Source organism: Rhizophagus irregularis, chromosome 19 (assembly GCF_026210795.1).
Source record: "Rhizophagus irregularis chromosome 19, complete sequence".
In the NCBI taxonomy this organism is placed as follows: domain Eukaryota; kingdom Fungi; phylum Glomeromycota; class Glomeromycetes; order Glomerales; family Glomeraceae; genus Rhizophagus; species Rhizophagus irregularis.
This window is the reverse complement of record NC_089447.1, coordinates 2,099,688-2,119,897: the sequence shown is the minus strand read 5'-3', so window position 1 is coordinate 2,119,897 and position 20,210 is coordinate 2,099,688. Positions and strand designations below refer to the sequence as shown.

The 20,210-nt window shown below is 24.0% G+C and overlaps 3 protein-coding genes across 3 annotated transcripts; 2 read left to right on the top strand and 1 right to left on the bottom strand.

Annotated features, from left to right (window-relative positions):
- Window positions 1-9,273: 9,273 nt before the first annotated feature.
- Window positions 9,274-11,252, top strand: OCT59_011011 (uncharacterized protein). The gene is made up of 4 exons (XM_025314019.2): window positions 9,274-10,120; window positions 10,217-10,316; window positions 10,398-10,498; window positions 10,584-11,252. Exons 1-4 carry the CDS (start codon window positions 10,022-10,024, stop codon window positions 11,079-11,081), a joined length of 798 nt encoding a protein of 265 aa, XP_025186121.1. The 5' UTR covers window positions 9,274-10,021; the 3' UTR covers window positions 11,082-11,252.
- Window positions 11,253-11,423: 171 nt separating this feature from the next.
- Window positions 11,424-12,324, bottom strand: OCT59_011010 (uncharacterized protein). The gene is made up of 2 exons (XM_025309049.2): window positions 11,966-12,324; window positions 11,424-11,869 (listed from the first exon to the last, which is right to left on the bottom strand). Exons 1-2 carry the CDS (start codon window positions 12,300-12,302, stop codon window positions 11,487-11,489), a joined length of 720 nt encoding a protein of 239 aa, XP_025186122.1. The 5' UTR covers window positions 12,303-12,324; the 3' UTR covers window positions 11,424-11,486.
- A 1,951-nt stretch (window positions 12,325-14,275) lies between these two features.
- On the top strand, window positions 14,276-15,797 carry OCT59_011009 (uncharacterized protein; the record flags this gene model as incomplete). Its single annotated transcript, XM_025323242.2, has 6 exons — window positions 14,276-14,477; window positions 14,558-14,623; window positions 14,726-14,775; window positions 14,861-15,283; window positions 15,366-15,708; window positions 15,784-15,797. The coding sequence occupies 6 exons, from the start codon at window positions 14,276-14,278 to the stop codon at window positions 15,795-15,797; spliced, it is 1,098 nt and encodes a 365-aa protein (XP_025186123.2).
- Between the last annotated feature and the right edge of the window lie 4,413 nt (window positions 15,798-20,210).

Sequence of the window (20,210 nt, the reverse complement as noted above, 5' to 3'; positions counted from 1 at the left end):
TTAAATACAATTTTTTTAAAAGTTTGCTAGTTTGCATAGATTTACGACTACATGTTAATGTTCTGATTTTATTTTTACAAAAACACTTAAAAATATTGGATTTTATATATCACCAATGGTTACAGTCAAGTGGTGAATTTATGATGTAATGCCGGCCAGTGTTTTATTACATTTTTAATTCTAGCTAAAAGTACCAGTATGGTAATAATCACCACTGGGTACTGGTGAGTTTTAGCAATTTTCATTATTATTTCCATGTTTTTTTTTCCTATGTTTTTCAGGTGTTTTTAGACCTATACTAATGTCCAATACTTATTAAGAGATATAAGAAACCAAATACTTCTGAAGGGTTTTTTTTAACCACTGACTTGCCTCCTATTACTAGAAAAACTTAAAGGTAACCTTCTAACTGCATTACATTCAGTAATAGCATGCTGACTTTGCTATCTGCAAGGGAATCTAAAGAAATGGTTATTATCCTAACTAGTGATATTAACGGTCTGGTTTGGTCTGACTTGAAGCCAAAGCCAAATCAAACTGATTGACTTGGACTTCCAAGTCAAACTGATGGGGTCATTAATATCAGTTCCATTGACTTTCCATCAGTCCCATTGACTTGCCTATTGACTCCATTAACCCCATCAGTTTGATCCCATCAACTTGATAAGTCAAGTCAAACCAAACTAAACCAAGACTTAAAAATCTTCAAGTCAAACCAAGTCAACCTCATCAGTTCAGTTTGGCTTGATTCGGTTTGACTTGTACTTAATAATACTAATCCTGATAAAAATCATCAATCATTTAAACTATTCTTTTATAGCTATATATTAAAGATATAAATTTACATAAAACTAGGGTTTCTCAAAATTAAATTGAATTAAATATAAAATTAATTTGAATTTATTAAATGATTTAAATCAAATTTAATTCAAATCAAATTCAAATCAAATACCAAATATTTGTCAAATTAATCTATTAAATTAAAGAATTTTCAAATTCAAATCAAATTCAAATCAAATTCAAATCAAATTCAAATCAAATATTAAATATTAAATCAAATTGTAGAACTCTACATAAAGCTACTATAGATCTGTAATTTTTACTATTTACCACTATAGTCTATATTACAAAATACTAACAGTTGAAATATAGTTGTAAAGATTAAGATACTAAATAATCTGCTACTCCTCTTTAATAACCAGTATACCAAATTTACCTAATAGTTAAATAATTGAATTCAATTTCTAACTTTTTAACTATTTAGTTAATTCTATAAATACTTATCTGATTTATTTATAATATTCTACTTTTATTAAAAGGATTACTATAGAAAAATTATCATACTTAATTGTTTGGATTATAAAATATAAGTATACTACCTTTTATTTATAGTATTATTTAAGTATGCTAATTTTCAAGTAGTATTGCAAAGTAATCATTTAAGCAAAAACTATTTGAAAGGTATTATTAAATAATCTTTTAAATAAGACTCATAAAGTTTTCTAATGCTTTAACTAATAATTATTAATATAAAGATATTATGATTTTTATTAAAATATGCAGCTTAACTATTTATATTAATTCACTATAATGCAGTTTTCAATAAGCTTTATTTTAATACATTTGGTAATTATGTATGTAGTAAAATTCTTTTAATATTTTGTAGGTAGTAGAAATTAAATCTTAGTAAATAATAAAAAAATAATATAATATAAAAGAATTTCACTTACTTATAAAATAAATTACCTCAGATCTAAAGTAAAAATTATATATAAAATTCTTTGCAAATTTTACTATAAAGAAAAATTTTATATTATATTATTATAATTTTTTTTCTTTTTAACTAATTAACCAATAAAATTTAAGAAAATCCTAAGGTAAAGTTTCATATTAAAGTGAAATTTTCACTAGTAACATATCTTAGTAGTAAGCAGAATTCTGATATAAATCAATAATATTATTTATTGTATTCTTTAAATATTGATTATAAGATTTTTATATAGAATTTTTATATTTCTGTTAAAATAAATCTGAAATATTGTTATATATATAGTAAATAAATTTTTTATCAATAAAAATTTGTTAATTTAATATAATTTTTTTTTTATTTTAAAACTTGTGTATTAATTATCTATTGAAAATCATTTTAGTGTTTTATTTTTATTATTTTTTTTTTTACAGCTTTATTATTAGTATATATTATAAGTTTAATACAAAATCTTAAAACTTAAAATGCTAAACTGAAGATATATTATTTTAACACTCTAAATCCTGAAATATCAAAATCCTAAATTGTCATTGATAATTCCAATTCCCAACATTTCATAAGCCTGACACTTTATAATTTTAAAATTCAAAATACTAAAGTGAAAAATCTTGAAATTTATTAATAAAAAAAAGAAAATCAATATTATGGAGTGTCAGGATTAGAGATGCTAGGCAAAACTGAAATATTTAGTTATTTGACAAAACTGAAATAGTTTAGATATTTAAAATTAAAAAACGAAATGCCAAAATTCAATATTTCATAGTAGTATTTTCATGAATTTTTTTAAAATTTCCATGGATTTTTAATTAATAAAAATATTGCAAAATAAATTTTTATTAAAATATAATATTTTTTAAAAAGAATTTATAAAAAACTATTATATATATAATATAATTTTATATATTTTTATAATAAAATTATAATTTTATAGTATAATTAAATTGAAATTAAAAATTATTATTATATAGTTTAGTCAATGATAAAACCAAAACTAGTTGGTAACAAAACTGAAATTCTTGGCAAAAAGAGTTTAGGTAAGCATCACTAATCAGGATTATAAATTCAGAATTTTGACAATTTTGAGTTGGGATTTTGACATTTCAGAATTTAGAGTATCAGAATAATATACTTTTGGGATTTTAAATTTATTATTATATATATATAACTATAAAAATAAAAAAAAATAAAGGTAAAATAAAATAAAACTGATTTAAACTTTTAAGAGTAATGTTATCATTTCAGTAACTATTGTATTATAAAAGATGAAAAAAAATAAAAGAATAAAAGGTTTTATATTAAGAAGCAACACATAAAATCTATTCAAATTTTACCAGATTTTCTGAAAAGTTTTTGAAAAATCTGGTAAAATTTTTTAAATTTTGAATGATTTTAAAAATCTTATCACAAATTTCAGTATTTTTTAGAAGATTTTCAGAATTTTCTAAAAATTTTTGTGTGCTGTTAAGAAGGCTTAAATAAAATAAAGAAATTATAAAAAAGATATTTAAAAAGAAAATAACCATTTATTTAATATAAATAAGAAATATTTTTTAATATCAATAATTAAAAATGCAGAAATTTTAATAAAAATAATTTTTATTTTTTTTTATTTATATATATATTTTTTTTTGCAATATATTCGTAATTTTATTAAAATAAAAATAAAAGAAAATTTACATTATAGTAATTATTTAAAAAACTATCCTAATATTATTAAATTATAAATCATTTGTCATATCTATTGGTATAGTAATAATCTGTTTAATTTAATAACATTTAAAATAATGCATTGTTTTTGACTATATAGGGTCTTTACAATAGAAAGGTACAAAATTTAAAAAAAATTTAAATTTTACTTTATATGCTAATTATGGTTTTTTTTACTGAAATAAATATAAATTTAATATTAATTCAATTTTTGATATTTTTTAAGTTTCATACCTTTCTATTGTAAAGACCTCATATAATTTTATTTTTTTATTAAATAATTATATATATATTTTTTTTGCTAATTGCAGTATATTTGCAAATTTATTAAAATAATACTAGTAATTATACATAAAGTAAAAAACTATAAAACTAAAGTACTAAACTAATATTATTAATTTATAAACCATTTGTTATTTTTTTTATAAAACTATACATGTGCACTAATAGATAATTATATTAGTTAATTAGGTAAATGATATTTAAAATATACCATTTTAATATATTATCCTAATGTTTATACTTGGTAACACTATACTGCAATTAAGCAAAAGATTTTTTTAATTTCTATAGTTGCTTATATCAGTTTTATATCCATTAGTAATTAAATCAATTAGATGATTCTTGCATCTAATAATGCAGTTAATTAGGATTTTATATCATTTGTCAGTTAACTGAAATGATAAATATTTGTTTGACTCATTTAAAACTCTACATGAGCTAGCTCATAAGCCAAAAATACTTTAAAAATATATTAGCTTACGAATCAGCTTGTGAATCAAATATATTTTTAAAGTACTTTTGGTTTGTGAACTGGCTCATGTAGAGCTTTAGACTCATTCATATGTGTAAAAGAAGTTGAAGTTAAATAATTTTAACAGATTTAGTGATACCAGCTTTTTGTTCAGCTTGTATCATTTTTTCATAATACAATTTTCAAATGTATTTGTAAAATATATTGAACTATTTTTTCAGCAATTATTTTAAAAGCTTTACCTGAAATTTGTTATTTTATTTTAGATAAAATAGTGTTAGAAATAAGGTCTCTTATTAATTTAACATGATTACAGATTTTATTAATTTAGATAAAGCAGTATTTTTGTATTTAAAAATGATTTTTCCCAAGTTTATAAGGAGATAATAGCATATTTCAAATGTTTCTTAATGTATTCTATGATTTTTTTTGTAACTTTTTGCTTTACTAAGGTGAATCTTTATTTTATTTTCTTACATATGATTAAATAAGATATTGATTCATCTTCTTTAACACAAAATAGACTAGGCAGAGTAGTTAATTATAAATATTATTTCTCCTGTGTAAATTGTCAATTATAGGAAGTAGATTGTTTAAATATTTAATAAAATAAATAAATTGATTATTAGTATAGAATGAAGAATAGTTTCTTTTGCTAATTGGTTTTATATAAGATCAGTAAATATCCTAATATATTCCTATTTGTAATTACATAGAGTTAAAATAATCTGCCCAGTATCTATTAAAAGATTATTTAACTTCTTCTAGCAAATTCGCAACTTCTTTTGTAAAATTTTAAATGTTTCTATCTATTGCAATATCTGATTATATTGGTATAAAATAAAGTAAAAAACTATAACTAATATATAAAATATGACTATCTAAAATTCTATTCTTATTATTAAAGCTAAATTTATTTTTTTTTTACCAAAAAATCTGCTGTATTATTCTATTGGCATTTTGTATATCCCTTCACTTTAACCATACTAAAGTTTATATTTTTTGTGATGATAAGATTTACTATATTATATAAAAGTATATAGTTATTTTATTTCAAAAGTTTTTATTCTTATCGATTATATTGTATTTCATATAATTAATGCCATTAATAGTAACTTAACTATTTAAAAAAATTGTTATTTTGCATTCAAATGGTATTACTATTAGGGCAGTTAAAATAGAAAGAAATTTTGAATATGTTAAAAATAAATGAAATTTTATTTTATAAAAAAAGCTAATATTAAAGAAATGTTACAAATTGACATAAGAACTTTTTACTATAAAAATTTATGTAATAATAACTTTTTGCTCTGTTTTACATAATAATATATACTGAAATTTTACAAATACTTTTAAGCTCAATTTTTATTAAAATTGATTAAATATTAAAAAACTTTTATTAAAAATAATTTTTATACTTTATTTAATATATAAAAAAATTTAAAATTTGAAAAATACTTATTTATTATTTAATTACAATATGTAATTTACATCAAATATTCTTTTTATACTATTAAAATTAAACTTATATATGTAATTTTTGCAACATTAATATAAATAAACTAAGTAAAAAAATTAAAAATCATGAATTTATTAATAATTTTCTTATAAAACCAACACTGGTAAAAAAATGGTCTATCCTACACATATCCTACACATATCTTACATATATCGGGTACTTAAAATGTAGAAAATCATACACAAATAATACACATATCATACACATATTCGGGTGGTCTTATATATATAAGTATACCTATCGTGCATTCTGATATATGTATGATATATATATTAAGCATTCCCGATATGTGTATGATATGTGTATTATTTGTGTATGATTTTCTACATTTTAAGTACCCAATATGTGTAAGATATGTGTAGGATAAATCATTTTTTTACCAGTGCAACCTTTTCTTACTAAATATTTAAAAAATTACATATGTTTAAATATTTAAAATGAAATTTAATTTACATACAAACTTGCATTTCAGAGCTGAAATCAAAAAGTAGAAAAAGTTAACATAATATAAACTTTTCAAATAAAGTTATTTTATTAAATAAAAAGTCAATAAATAGGTAAAATTTTAATAATAAAAGTTTACTAAGATTTGTAAAGTCTTTACTTAAAAGAAAATTTTAAAATATTTGTAATTTTGTGCAAATCATTTTTGCAGTACAATTTTTTAATTAATAATTGATATGTTATATGATATAACACTGATATAACTGATAATTGATATCATTATTTTTCATAATTTATTCTAAGCAAAACTCTGCCTACTATTAAGATAAATTACCCTATAGCCTAAAGTAAAGTTTACATATAAAACTCTTTAAAGATTCTACTATAAAAGGAAATTTTATATTACATTATTATAATTTTTTTTTTAGTTAATTAATCAATAGAATTTAAGTAAATTCTAAAGTAAGATTTCATATGAAGTAAGTAGAGTTTTTTCTAAGCCCATAATTATATGATTGTATTGATTTTTTTTATTTAAGTTTAGGGAACTATTTATACATATTTGTATATCATTTAATAGTAATTAATAAGCCAACATAACTAATGAAAATTCATCTTTATATCTTATTTAAAATTCTAATCAGTTTCAATAATTACTGAACTGAACTGATTAATTTTCAATTTTTAGTTAGTAATTACATCAAAAATTACTAAACTAATATTACTAATCTGTTCAGTAATTTCAGTTTTTAGTATCAGTTTTATTATTTCCTAAACTAATTTATTAATCTGATTTTATTTATATTAATCCAATTATAAACTTATTATTTTTTACTACTTTAATTAGTAAATAAACATTTATAAGTAAAAATTTATTAATATTTAATAGCAAAAAAAAATTATATATGTATTAGAGAATTAAAATTTAATAATAAATTTATATGGATTTATTATTAAATATTTAAATGACAATATATATATATAGTTTTTAATATAATTTTTTGTAATAAAAGTATTTTATAAATATAAACATTAAAAAATAGCAGTAAATTGGTTATACTTGTAGCCGAAACCTTTTCACGTGATTTTTGGCCACGTTTTTAAATCAAAATTAAGTTAAAAAATGATAAAAATTAATCTCTACATCCAGCCGAAACTATAATATAAAGTCTTTGGAGTTTCGGATGGATTTCTGGATAGTTTTTAATAATTTATTATAATTAAATTACTGAAAGTCTGAAACCCTGTCCAGCTTCATAGAGGTTTCAGCTACATGTATAAAATTGGTATTAGTAATTGATAATTATTGATCAGTTCAGTTATACAGTTTACTGATACTGAAAATTCAGTAAATCACTAATTACTAATACTAAAAATTTAGTTTGGTTTTAATATAATTTAAATTAAACCCAAATTGTACTGAATTTAATCTTACAAAGAATAATCAAACGCGTTTCACTGTTTTTCATTGTTGACAACAAGTATTATAATCCCGTAAATATACCATTTCAGAAAAGAAAGAATGATTGTACTTTAATAACTGTAATATATTTGTATTAATTTTTTTTTAATATAAAATACAAGATTTGTGTAAACTATATTGATGGTACTACTATTACTATGATTGTATCCTTAGCATTCAATTAGTATATCAAAGTTATTTGAGTTTATTCCATAATAAATAATGTTTCTTTTTACATATTTTACTATATAAGATATAAGGGCTTAATGAAATTTGTCACAAAGAAAATCAGTAAAATATTTAAAAAAAGTATGGTATTATTTCTTTCAATAAAATTCTGAGTGTAAATTTAATTTATCTTCATTTCAATAAAACTACACTATGACCATGTATTATTTGTTGTAAGAATATTAAATGTAATTGTGATTTTGATCTCTATATATATAATTTAATAACTTTTAGCCTATCTATCTGTGAAAATATATTGCTAGTCCTGTTGGTTTGAATTATGTTTTTGCTCAATATCGAAATGATCATAAGACTGTCCATCTGTAAATTCCAATCAGTTTGAACAATATTTTCAAAATTATATACTAGCTGATTCTTCATGGCTTTTAATAAATTATAAAGTTAGTTGTTAGTGATTTTTGTTTGTCAGAATCATTAGAATGCATCCTTTCAAGTTTCAATCCTGTTTTTATTTGTACTGTTTTTTCATTTTTATAGAATATTACTTAATTTTTTTTTCATTAATATTTACATATTTTTAATAGGCAATTAATTTATAATTCTTGTTTTTATAATTATATAAAATCAAATTTCAATAAAATTATATTATATAAATGTAAATTAAAAAAAAAGTTTGCTAATAAAAATTCTTTTAAATTCAGTATAGTTGTTTAAATATTATATACTTATAATTTTATCTTTTATTTAGTTTTTAATATTTGTTTTTTAAGAGAAAAATACAAAAAAAAAACTAAATATATTTTAATAAAATTTAATAAAATACTTCAGTATGAAATTTTTAGAAATGAAAATTTTTTTTTTTGGTTATAATTTTTACAAAAATAATTTTTATAATAACTTTATATATATTTATTTTTATTAAATATCAATATTGTAATTTTAGGAATAGTAAAAATGTAAAATATCTAAAATATCTATAATTTTTATGCAAATCATTATATTAGATGTTTAGGATTTTATACAAGCCGAAAAAATTAATTCTTGTTTTTAAATTGATAAGATCATTTCAAAACTTTCAGAATTAGATATTCAGTATTTAATTATGCCTTTTTTAGAATAAGAATAGGCACAACGATTACACATGTTAACCTCGGCCGAAATTATAATTTCGCCGGAATTATGCGGCGAAAATCAACTGCGGGAGAATTAGATATTTAGCAATACTTTCACGCGCATTTTTTGATGCTCCATGTCTAAAATAGAAAAGGAGTATTCTTTTAGATAATCTTTCTTCGGAGATCCGCAAATGATTTGAGTCGTATGTTGAAGATCTTGTTTCTATTATAGGAATCGAAAGTTTGACAACTGATACTTAAACCCCTTGATTTCCTTGATTTACTATGACAGTCTTAATCATCTATTTTTTTCACTCTCACGTACGAATGATACATTTTAATTTTATGGCCGTGCACATACAGACTCTATCTATCTATAATCTGAAAATTTTGTACATATTGGCTAACAGTTTCACCAAACAAAATGCAAGAGGTTTCTTTGTTATCCATTCTCGGCTCTATTAATCTTATTTTAAAATTATTATTGTTCTACGTAATTTAAATTTTTTGGGCATCGAATGTATGGGGTAATATTTGTGTAAATTTAAACATTGGTAAATCAATCTAAGCAATTTCATTTCTACCTCCAGATAAGTTTTAGCTATGCATGGTGGCGTATAATTGCCGCCTTTTTCCACATGGTATACGTTTAATCCGAAAAGCATTTTTTTTTGGTTTTTCCTCAAAAAATTTATATTAAAGAGAAAAAATCGTTAAACAAAAGGGAAATTTCGGCTTTTTAAATTTCAATAGTGATGGAAAATATCAAATGTCTTTCTAAATAGTGGGCTAAGCAATTTATACAACGTTACTTTTTCTTTCTGTACAACGAATATTATTATTAATATATCTGATATGTTTATATTAGAAAATAAAGGCTAATGTCGTGCCTTGGCGTTTTTATTCACAAGTTGTATTAGCTTAATAGATTGATTATCAATACATCATAATATACGTAATATAAATAGGTCTTATTTTATTATCATATTACTTTAAGTGACAAAAGAAATTTTGTTCGCATTTAACATTTGTAAATAGTAATTTTTCTTTTACGAGAACTACCATGGCACGTTATCCACTTGCGATTAAAATTGCAAATGTGTTTGTTTATATCTTCCTTCTAGGAAGCAACGTATACTCCGGTCTTTTTAACCGTGAAAGCGTATTGTATTTTATTTTAATATAAAAAAATCAAAAGGGGAAAAATAACACGTTGCTCTGGACTTGTGATGCTTATTTTATTTTCATAATTTCATAGGAAAATTCCCCATATGGTGGTAAACATTTAACTTATATTTCTCCAGCTCCTTTCGTATTTGGTGTTTGGGGCCTTATCCATTTCTTGCTAGGTGGTTTCGGTAAATATTATTTTCTGTTTTTATTATTTTCATGTATTTTTTTTTTTTTGTTTTCAGAATTTTGACGAAATTTTTAAATAGTTATTTATCAGTGGTTCGGAGATCAAGATCTTGTTCTTGATGGTATTAACTGGCACTTCGTCAATATCACCTTGTTGAACACTTTATGGCTTGCTCTTTGGGTAAATATTTTACTGCGCCATCAAGTGTAATTAAAGACGGCACTTTATATAATATTTTATTTACATTTTAATTTTTATTATACAGCACAACGATCACCTTATTCTTTCATGGATCGTCATCCTTATCACTACAATACCAGTTTCAATGATTTATGCAGTTATTAAACGACGTGATGGCAACAACATTAATGAAATTATATGGATTCGCGCTCCATTCTCTCTTTATCATGCATGGATCCTTGTGATTGCTTTCATTAGCACTTTCGCTGCATTCGCAAATGATAAGAAAAACGATGATAGCCATCCAAGTCTCGTCGTTAAAATCTTTGTTGTCATTGCATTATTGATTCTTGCAAAGTTAGGCACAATTGGTTACCTCTATAAAGGAAAGGGTGATATCGCCGGTTCTATTGTTATTGCTTGGTACTTATATGGTGTCGCCGTTGAACAAAATGATCAAGTTATTCATTGGACCGCTTTAGTTCTTGCCATTATTAGTTCAATCGTTATTCTTGGGTCTGTCATCCAAAAAATCCGTAACAGACACAGTGAAGAATCTACTCCTTTAATAGGTGGTGTTTAAATGAATATACGAAAATTCTTTTTTTTTTACATAATAATCAAATTTAGTATATATATGTATGTATGTATGTATGTATGTATGTATGTATGTATGTATGTTCGTTATATTCAATATTACTAATAAAGCATTAAATTTTAAATAAATGTATCTTTACATAAATTTTGATAAATTATTGACCATTGTAATTTATTTGCAAATTACGGTTATTTGTCTATCATAATTATATTTCTCTCCATTGTAAATGATTACCATATCTATAAATTTTTAACCATTATAAAAATTCATCGATTTGAAGTAGTGTTGGTAAGAATAAAAAAGATATTAGTAAAATTTCAGAAATTCTTTTAGGACCCTCAACTTACGTTAAAACAACGTATTGATGTAAAAAATACTTAAATATTTTATTTAATTAATACCAACATTATTAATTACCCCTTGCATAACTTTATTATCACATAATTCACTATGAACATAAAATAACTTTTTTGGTTTCAATTGTTTACCTCTCTTTGTCATTGCAGTTAACTCACTATCATATAATTTTTTTACATTCCAAGTAGTAAAAAATCTAAAAGAAGGCTCGAGTGATTTTATTGGTAAAGTTGTAAAATTTGATCTGCCAAATAAAGTTAAAGTTTCAAATGTTAGAAATGAATCAGGAGTTATTTTAAGAGATGGAATATCTGATGATTGATTTGAAGATATTGATTGATTATAATAAATATTTCTAACGTATGGGGAAAAACACAAATGAATTAATCCTGTTGATAATGCACTAGTTGATAATGCTTAAAAAATAAATAAAAAAATATTATGAATATCTTTATAATCTAAAAAAAAAAAAAGCAATATTGAAAATGTTGATTCAAGAAAAAAAAACATACCCATAATAATGAAAATTATTCTAGCTCCCAATCCAATTGGTGCATCAACAATCATAATAAATGGAGTTAAAGCGATTGTACCAATTAAAGAAGCCATAGAAAGAATCTTTAACTTTTTAGCTGTACCAGATAATGGACCAGAATAAACTTTAATAATATTATCATTTTTCGATAAATTTGTTATATTTGTTACAAAACGATTTGATTTTATAACATTTTGTAATATATTAATTTTATTATTTGAAAAATAATTAGGTGTAGTTTTAAAACGAAATAATAAATTTTTGTTTGATAATAAATTAAAATTGGAATAAGTGCGAATATAATATTTGAACATTTTTTATCTTTTTTTCTTTCTCAGGGAGTTTTTTTTTTAAAAAAAAAGATGCAGACATATGAATGATGATCTCAAGATCATGACCAATTAAAACTGCCGAATTTTTTATCAGATTGATTATAGTGTAACATTTAAATTATTGCGTGCGTGTGTGACGGTATAAATAATATTCCGTAGATGAGATATCATATTTGATCTTTGACACGAAACGATTGGATCACAGATAATAAATAATAATAAATAATAAAAATTATCCGTTTTTAATGTAAACTTTATCTGGTTTTATGGTATTGATAATAAAAACTTTGTTTTTTGTTTTTATGGAATTAATAATAAAAACTTACGATAGAATTAATAATAATTTTAACAAACAATTAATAGTTGAGCAAACTTTTGGTAGGTGTGCAATGGGAAAATATTTTAAAGAGCAGTATTAATAATATTTATTGGATTCACGAATATTCATGAAAATCAAACAAGTTTAAAAGCACGAAAATTAAAAAACAATCGTAAAAGGTACTGATATGCGGAATCCAGACCATTTTCATATTTTAAAATTCACGCTACTTGGAAATAAGTATATTGTATGTATACATAATTACATACATATATGATATATATATATATATATAAGATAACATCTATTGGACTCCTTTTGAATAATAAGGACTATGGGCTGAAATTCTTTTCGTATTTAAAGGTGATCAATTCACGTGAAAATTTACGTTTTAAAAAAAGCGAAAGTGGATCATTTATAAATATTGTGTTTTCTAACCTTTGACATGAGGATAGATGAGGAGATGAGGACGTACTGTTATTTTAAAAAAAAAGTGATGTAAAAATGATGACTAATGATTACGTAATCTAAATTAAGATAAAAAGTTATGCGATATATTCTGCGCGCCAAAGATCATATTAATATCATAATAATGATATAATATATGACGTTCTATAAAAGTAAGCTTACCCATTTCTGCAGCCGCAATAACTAGTGTTTTAAGAAGAATATGATTGGTCATGAATTTAAAATTGTATTCATTTTATTCATCAAATAAAGTTATGTTATACAAGAATAAGGCGTATCGGGAAAAGGAAAAAGGTTTGTTCTTTATCAAATTTTTTGGTCATAGTCATACATTAAAAATTAAAAAGAAAATTTCTCTAAAACGAATCTCGTTATTTTTATGCAGTAAAATTATTTTTTTCGAAATAAATCATCATGAGCAGGTACTAATTAATTGCATCTTGTGTAATTAAAGATTGTAAAGATTATCAACTATGATTGAACTTTAAAAAGTGTGTTCCGCTAAATAATATTTAAATAAACTTAATTTATATGGACAAGTTATACGAGAACATTTTTCAAACGGAAAAATTTTGCTCATTTCCGTTTTATTTTAAATTTAATCTAAAGGTAACGCAAAAAAGGAGTACCTTTCGGGTTTAAAATGAGTACCTTTCGGGTTAAAATGAGTACCTTTCGGGTTTAAAGTACCCGAAAGGTTATGCACATTACATCGTACAATTATTTAAATCCGGTTAAATCTTGATCTGAATTCATTATGTATCGTTTGAAAAGCTTTATTCTACAATAATAAGTACTGTTATTTATGACAATTTGTTCATCCCCAAATATTGTTGGGAGCTCCTCTTATAAGAGTTGTAATAAATCGAGTTAGTCCGACTACAGTTTATAAATATAAACTGCCGATCCATGCATAATGGAATTTCAATTATCCAAAAAATTGCGTACCTTATTAGTTAAATTTTTTGATCGTAGAAGTACCTTGCAGGTTATTCCTCCTTTCACCATATTTAAAATTTTTTACAAAAGAACGACAATTACCTCTCTTGTCCTTTGGGCTCTATGCTGTTTTATTGATTTATTTTTTTATGTTATTTTTTTTATTAGTTTTTTTACGATTTCCTCTAAGATTCTTTATACAATTATGATTTTCTACATTAAAAACAACATGTCCAAGTTATTTATATGCAATCTTTTGGTCTTTTTATTACCGACTTTCGCTGTTGCCGATGCGCATACAGAAAGTACAGGAGAAGCAGGTGCTATAACGACGGGAGAATGTAGTTCTGGTAGTGAATTTGATGCAAGAACTTACAATTTAGGGCTCCATATTGGCGCTTTATTTATCGTCCTTACTACAAGTTCATTAGGTAAATTATTTTTTTTCTTTTAATTATATTGCGTGATTCGTCTAATAAAATATTATTTATTTTTTTTAACCTTTTAATAGGATCATTCCTTCCTGTTATGTCAAAGAAATTTCCAAAGTTCAAAGTTCCTTCTTATATATTTTTCTGTATGTTTATATATATATATATATAAAAAGGAGTGGTTTTAAATTTTTTAAATTTTGCATTTTAACAGTTATTGAACTTGATTTTCTCTATTTGTTATACAGTTTGTAAACACTTTGGTACCGGGGTTATTGTGGCCACTGCTTTTATTCATGTGAGAAAGTTTTTTAAATAAAATAGAATTCCGCAAATAAATGTTATTAATTATATATACATATATATATATATTTTTCTTTCAGATGCTACCATCGTCATTTGAAATGTTATCCAACAAATGTTTGCCTGAAATCTGGCATAATTATTCAGCATGGCCCGGAGCTATCGCAATGATGGCAGCAACATTTATCTTCTTTATTGAATATATTGCTATAAATTTCACTCACAATATCGAACAAACCTTACCAACACATAAGAATGAACTTGATTCAACCGCTACTAATTCAGACGAATCTACTTCCGATGAGAATAAAAATCTCCATTCTCATCATTCTCATGCTCATGCTCATGGAACTTTGGTCTTGTTAACGAGTAAATCTCAAACTATTGGAATCATTGTTTTAGAATTTGGTATTTGTTTTCACTCAATTATTATTGGATTGGCTTTATCTGTTGCGACCGGTTCAGATTTTATTTCACTTCTTGTCGCTTTGGTTTTCCATCAGGTATAGTATCTTTTCTCACAATGTGTATCATACTAAAACGACAATGATTAATTTTTTCTTGAAATTGAATATTTATCATAAGATGTTCGAAGGACTTGGACTTGGATCTAGAATCGCTGATCTTAAATTTCCAAAAGGTAGTATCAAACCATGGTTGATGTCCCTCGCCTATGGTACAACAACTCCATTTGGAATCGCTATTGGCTTAGGTGTACGCGAAACATATGATCCTAATTCAGCAACTGCGCTAATTGTTCAAGGAGTTCTTGATTCTATCTCTGCTGGCATCTTACTTTACGCAGCCTTAGTTGAATTGATCGCTAACGATTTCATTTACGATTCAAAATTCCGAGAGAAACCTACAATTTATCAAACTTCAGCATTCATTTTCCTCCTTCTAGGAGCAGGAATCATGGCTTTGATCGGTAAGTAAAAGTAAAATATCTTAACGATTAGTATTATGATTTTTTTATTAATAAATTAAAATTATATGTTAATAGGTTACTGGGCTTAATTAGTCTAATAATTTCAGCGTTTTGGTTCGATAATTTAAAACTTATGCTAAAAAAAAAAAAAATGATATATATTATGCATATTTTACACATATATTTATTTATGGTATTTTCTTTTTATTAAGGTAAAATTTATTTAAATAAAGTGAAATTCATCTTTTGGGTAGTAAATAGAAAATGAAAATGTATAAAAAAAAAGGAAATTAGCCAGTAAAAAACTGAAAATCGGGACAGTTTTGCCGGCCATTTTTTCATAAAGCTGAGCCAATAAAAAGCGGTACAATGATAATGAGTATGGTATGGTCAAATATCAGCTATACTGTATAGAATTTTAATATGAAAGTAAGTACCATACTAACCATATATACCAATTTTTAGCACCATACCTTATATACAATGGAGGTCATATTATACTCATCTAAAAAGCCGAATTTAAATATTGAGAGAGAAAATTCAATATTTTTAGTCTTGGAATGGTATTCAATAAATAAATATCAATCTGAATTATGTAGATTTTTGCCCATTCACAGACTTTTTTGTTTCAAATTTAGGCTAATCATATAGGAATTACCAAAATTCAAATACTAACAACTTTTTATATTAATGGTATTTATCTTAAAGAATAAATTACCAGTTTATTTCTTTAAAATTCTATTTTTTTAAAGTGTTAAGTACCCAATTTTATTATTAAATATAGACTTCCAGCACCTTATTAATATTATATACTAGAGTTAATTTTAACATAATATATTATTAACTTTTTTCTTAATTTTAAATATCTTATAATAGCAATTAACAAAACCAATTATAATCTGATTTTGATAATTCTTTTTTTTTTTAATGTATGTATAATACTTTTATTAACTGAATTTCACATTATTGACTAATTTATAGTGTGTACATTAAATAGATCAAATTAAAGATAAGCTGTAAAATTAAAAGATTAATACTCAAAATCCTACTAAATAAAATTCATTTATTATATCAAAAAAAAATTTAATTAATTCAACCAGAATAAATTTTCTAAAACAAAACTATTATCTATAATCAGATATTTAAAGTTATACACTTGATATATTAATATTAAAGGTAATCACAGCTTATGATTTAAAAGAAACTCAACTTAGTAAATAGAAATTAGAATTTAAAAAATTAAATTAATATCTCATATCAAATTGATTATTATAAATAAATTGTCAAATATACTATATAATTGTATGTTTAGAGATAGTATTAAGAAGTTTGTTTAAAATTTTATCAATTTTAATAAAAATCTATTTAAAACTCAATATTATTTAAAGAAACTTTATACAACTATTTTTGATATAAAGGTAAAATATATATATTATAATTATTTAATAGTTTTATTAAATATATTCATTGATTTCATTTAATTTTTAAGTTACTTTAAGAGGGTCTGGTTTATATTACTAACAATCATTTTACCAACAATAATTTTACTAACACTCATTTTACTAATAGGTACATTTTACTGGCAATTATATTACTGATAATTATTTTACCAACAATCATTTTACTGATATTCACTTTACTGACAAATATATTTTACTAATAGTTATATTATTAACAATTATTTTACTAACAGGTACATTTTACTGACAATCATTTTACTAATAAAATAATAACATAATTTTATATATAATAAAGTAAAGTAAAGTGGGATATATGCAAGAACTAAGATATATGCCTTATTGAAGTGCCCTATACTGTGGATTTATATTTGTTTATTAGATATATGCTAATTGAGAAAGAGTTCTTGAATAAAGCGAAGGAATACTAAAAAGAGAAGGACTGATTTATCAGTCTAGTAATTTTAGTATATCATTATTAATAGTTAGCTTAGTATAAAATAAAAACTTGAACCAGTTAATAGGCTTGTATACCATATTAACAAGATTAAAGATGCTCAAAATACAATGCCAATTCCAGTATTCCTTAATGGCCTTTTACTTTACTAATTTGTGGATATACCAATTTGGGAAAAACTAATGGGATTCTTAATTTTATGCTTAAAAATAAGCTTTATTGAATATTTAATGGGAAGAAGAAAAGGACATGCTATATCAAAAATGATGATTTGCTATTAATCGGCTACCAACTCAAGGAGTTGAAATATTTGTATCTCAAATCGGCTTATCAAATAATTGCTAATAGTCCAAAACTATATCATGAAAATATTTCATTTTGAACTTTAAAGCCTGATAAATCCCTAAGATAGATTCATTTTCTCTGAACAGGAATACAGTAGCTATATTCAAAGATATATATGCTAATCCAAAGAAAATTCAAGAGAAAATTATTTCTTATTTCATCAAAGGGTACCATTATAATATTAGTTCGATATATGTATCACAGAGTTATTTTGACTGTTTGAAGATAATATGAAAAAATCTCACACATATCTGCCTATTTAACAGTGAAGTCCTGCACTACAGATAAGCTGAGCAGAATTGTACATCAATATGCTAATAACTGGCATAGTATAGTTAAGATTATTGACAAGGCATTATGTGAGCAAAAATTCATTATTTTTGATTTAACTGTACTTCACAAGTATCCACACAGGATATAGCTAGAATGGGACCAAGTTTTGGAAAAAAGTGTCCCAACTAATGAGTAGGATCTGACTTTATAGATTCCAGCTTTTTTTTCCACCTCCTGCAACTGCATCTTCAGATCCTCATTTTCAATCGCAATTTCTTAATCATACTAATCCGCTCTCTATATTCTTTTTCTATGTCTTACAATGACTTACATGAATTTTTCAAAAGTTCTTTTATTATAATTAAGGAGGTGCTGGTGGAACACTTTAAGCTCATTCATAACCTGTCAATTATTCTCTTCTTCATGACCACAGGCAATTTTATCAGTTTAGGACCCATTATCTGTAAATATATAGTTGGTATTTCTTTGAATGGTAATGATGTCAGGCACTCTGGCCAACTTTGAGTTCATCTCTGACACATTAATCTTTTCTGATATCTATTAGCTTCATGTTTTAAAAATGTCTCTACAATTGGATTAATTTCACTAGCCTTTATCTCAGATAATGGATTACGCTTCCATAATGTGAGACGTATCCATGCCTCATTTATTAGGGAAGTTGGTAATTTAGCTAGTAAGTCAGAATACACCTTATTAAATGCGATTATATATTTATTTATACATTGCACAAAAAATTGGAATTTCATGAAATCACCACCTTAATCAAAGATTTCGGGGTGAATCATACACATGATTGTCTAACCGATTTGATGGATTGATTCAAGAAGTGTTTTATTAAAGAGTATTTGCATTAATTGGATAATAAACGCACGGTCTCATAAAAATGCCAAGATAAATAAGTAGGTTATACTGGCTGATCATGAACATTGTTCACGGTTTTTTGCCAAGAAAAATTTTTATACCGGTTTGAGATATCAGATTTGATTCAGTATTCATAATTCATTTTTTGTGAAGAAAAAGTATATATCAATCTGTGTATGTTTCATGAGCACGTTACAAATGGATTGACATTAATTTATATGACAAATTATATCGAACAGCAAAAGTTAGGAAAAAATATATTATATGGCCTTTGGCTGAAATCCACTATCGATAAATGAACATTATTTTTCTCCACGTAATGTGCATTCTCGTGAACACAGAGCCTTGATTTCACTGGATATAGCTTTTTTTGGCGTAAAATATGTCTTCTTAATATAGTTAATCTTGTGATGTTTAGATTTTGTGGTTATTGCTCTTGAATGAAGTATTTTCGCAATACTATTACCGTCATCACAAGACAAATACTTGGCTTTGTTGATTGCATTATCCTATTGTCAAATAAGTCTTTATAAGCATTTAATATTGCTGAAAGTATAGAAATTCAAAATTTAGTTTTCTCACCTTAAAAAAATATAAAACTTCGAGTGTATTTCTTAACGTATTAATGTCGCATAGTTGTGCAGGAAATCTATACGTTGGACCATCCAAATTAAAGTACAACCCATCATCAACTAAATCAATAGCGAAGAGTTGCCCTTCTAAACCTAACGCAATAATAAATGTTATAAGTCATAATCATCATTAATAATTGTTGTTTTAAAAGTTATCTAGCTGTCTTACCGGCTGATTGTATTCCATAAAAAATGAAATCTTCGACAGCTTCCTCAGGAAGATTACGCAAAAGATAAGTATCCAATATGCACTTATTAGTTCTCAGACACTTACTGCGATCTTTGATTATTTTTACTGGTGTTGCTTTACGTGCAAATTCTGAATGTGATAACTCTATATCGTCTTTGGCAGTCAATACCCTCAAATCTATCTTTCGATTTAAAGTTGATTTAGAAACTGTCTCACCCCTACGAATATGCAAAATTAAATTAGAAACTAATAGAAAATAATATTTA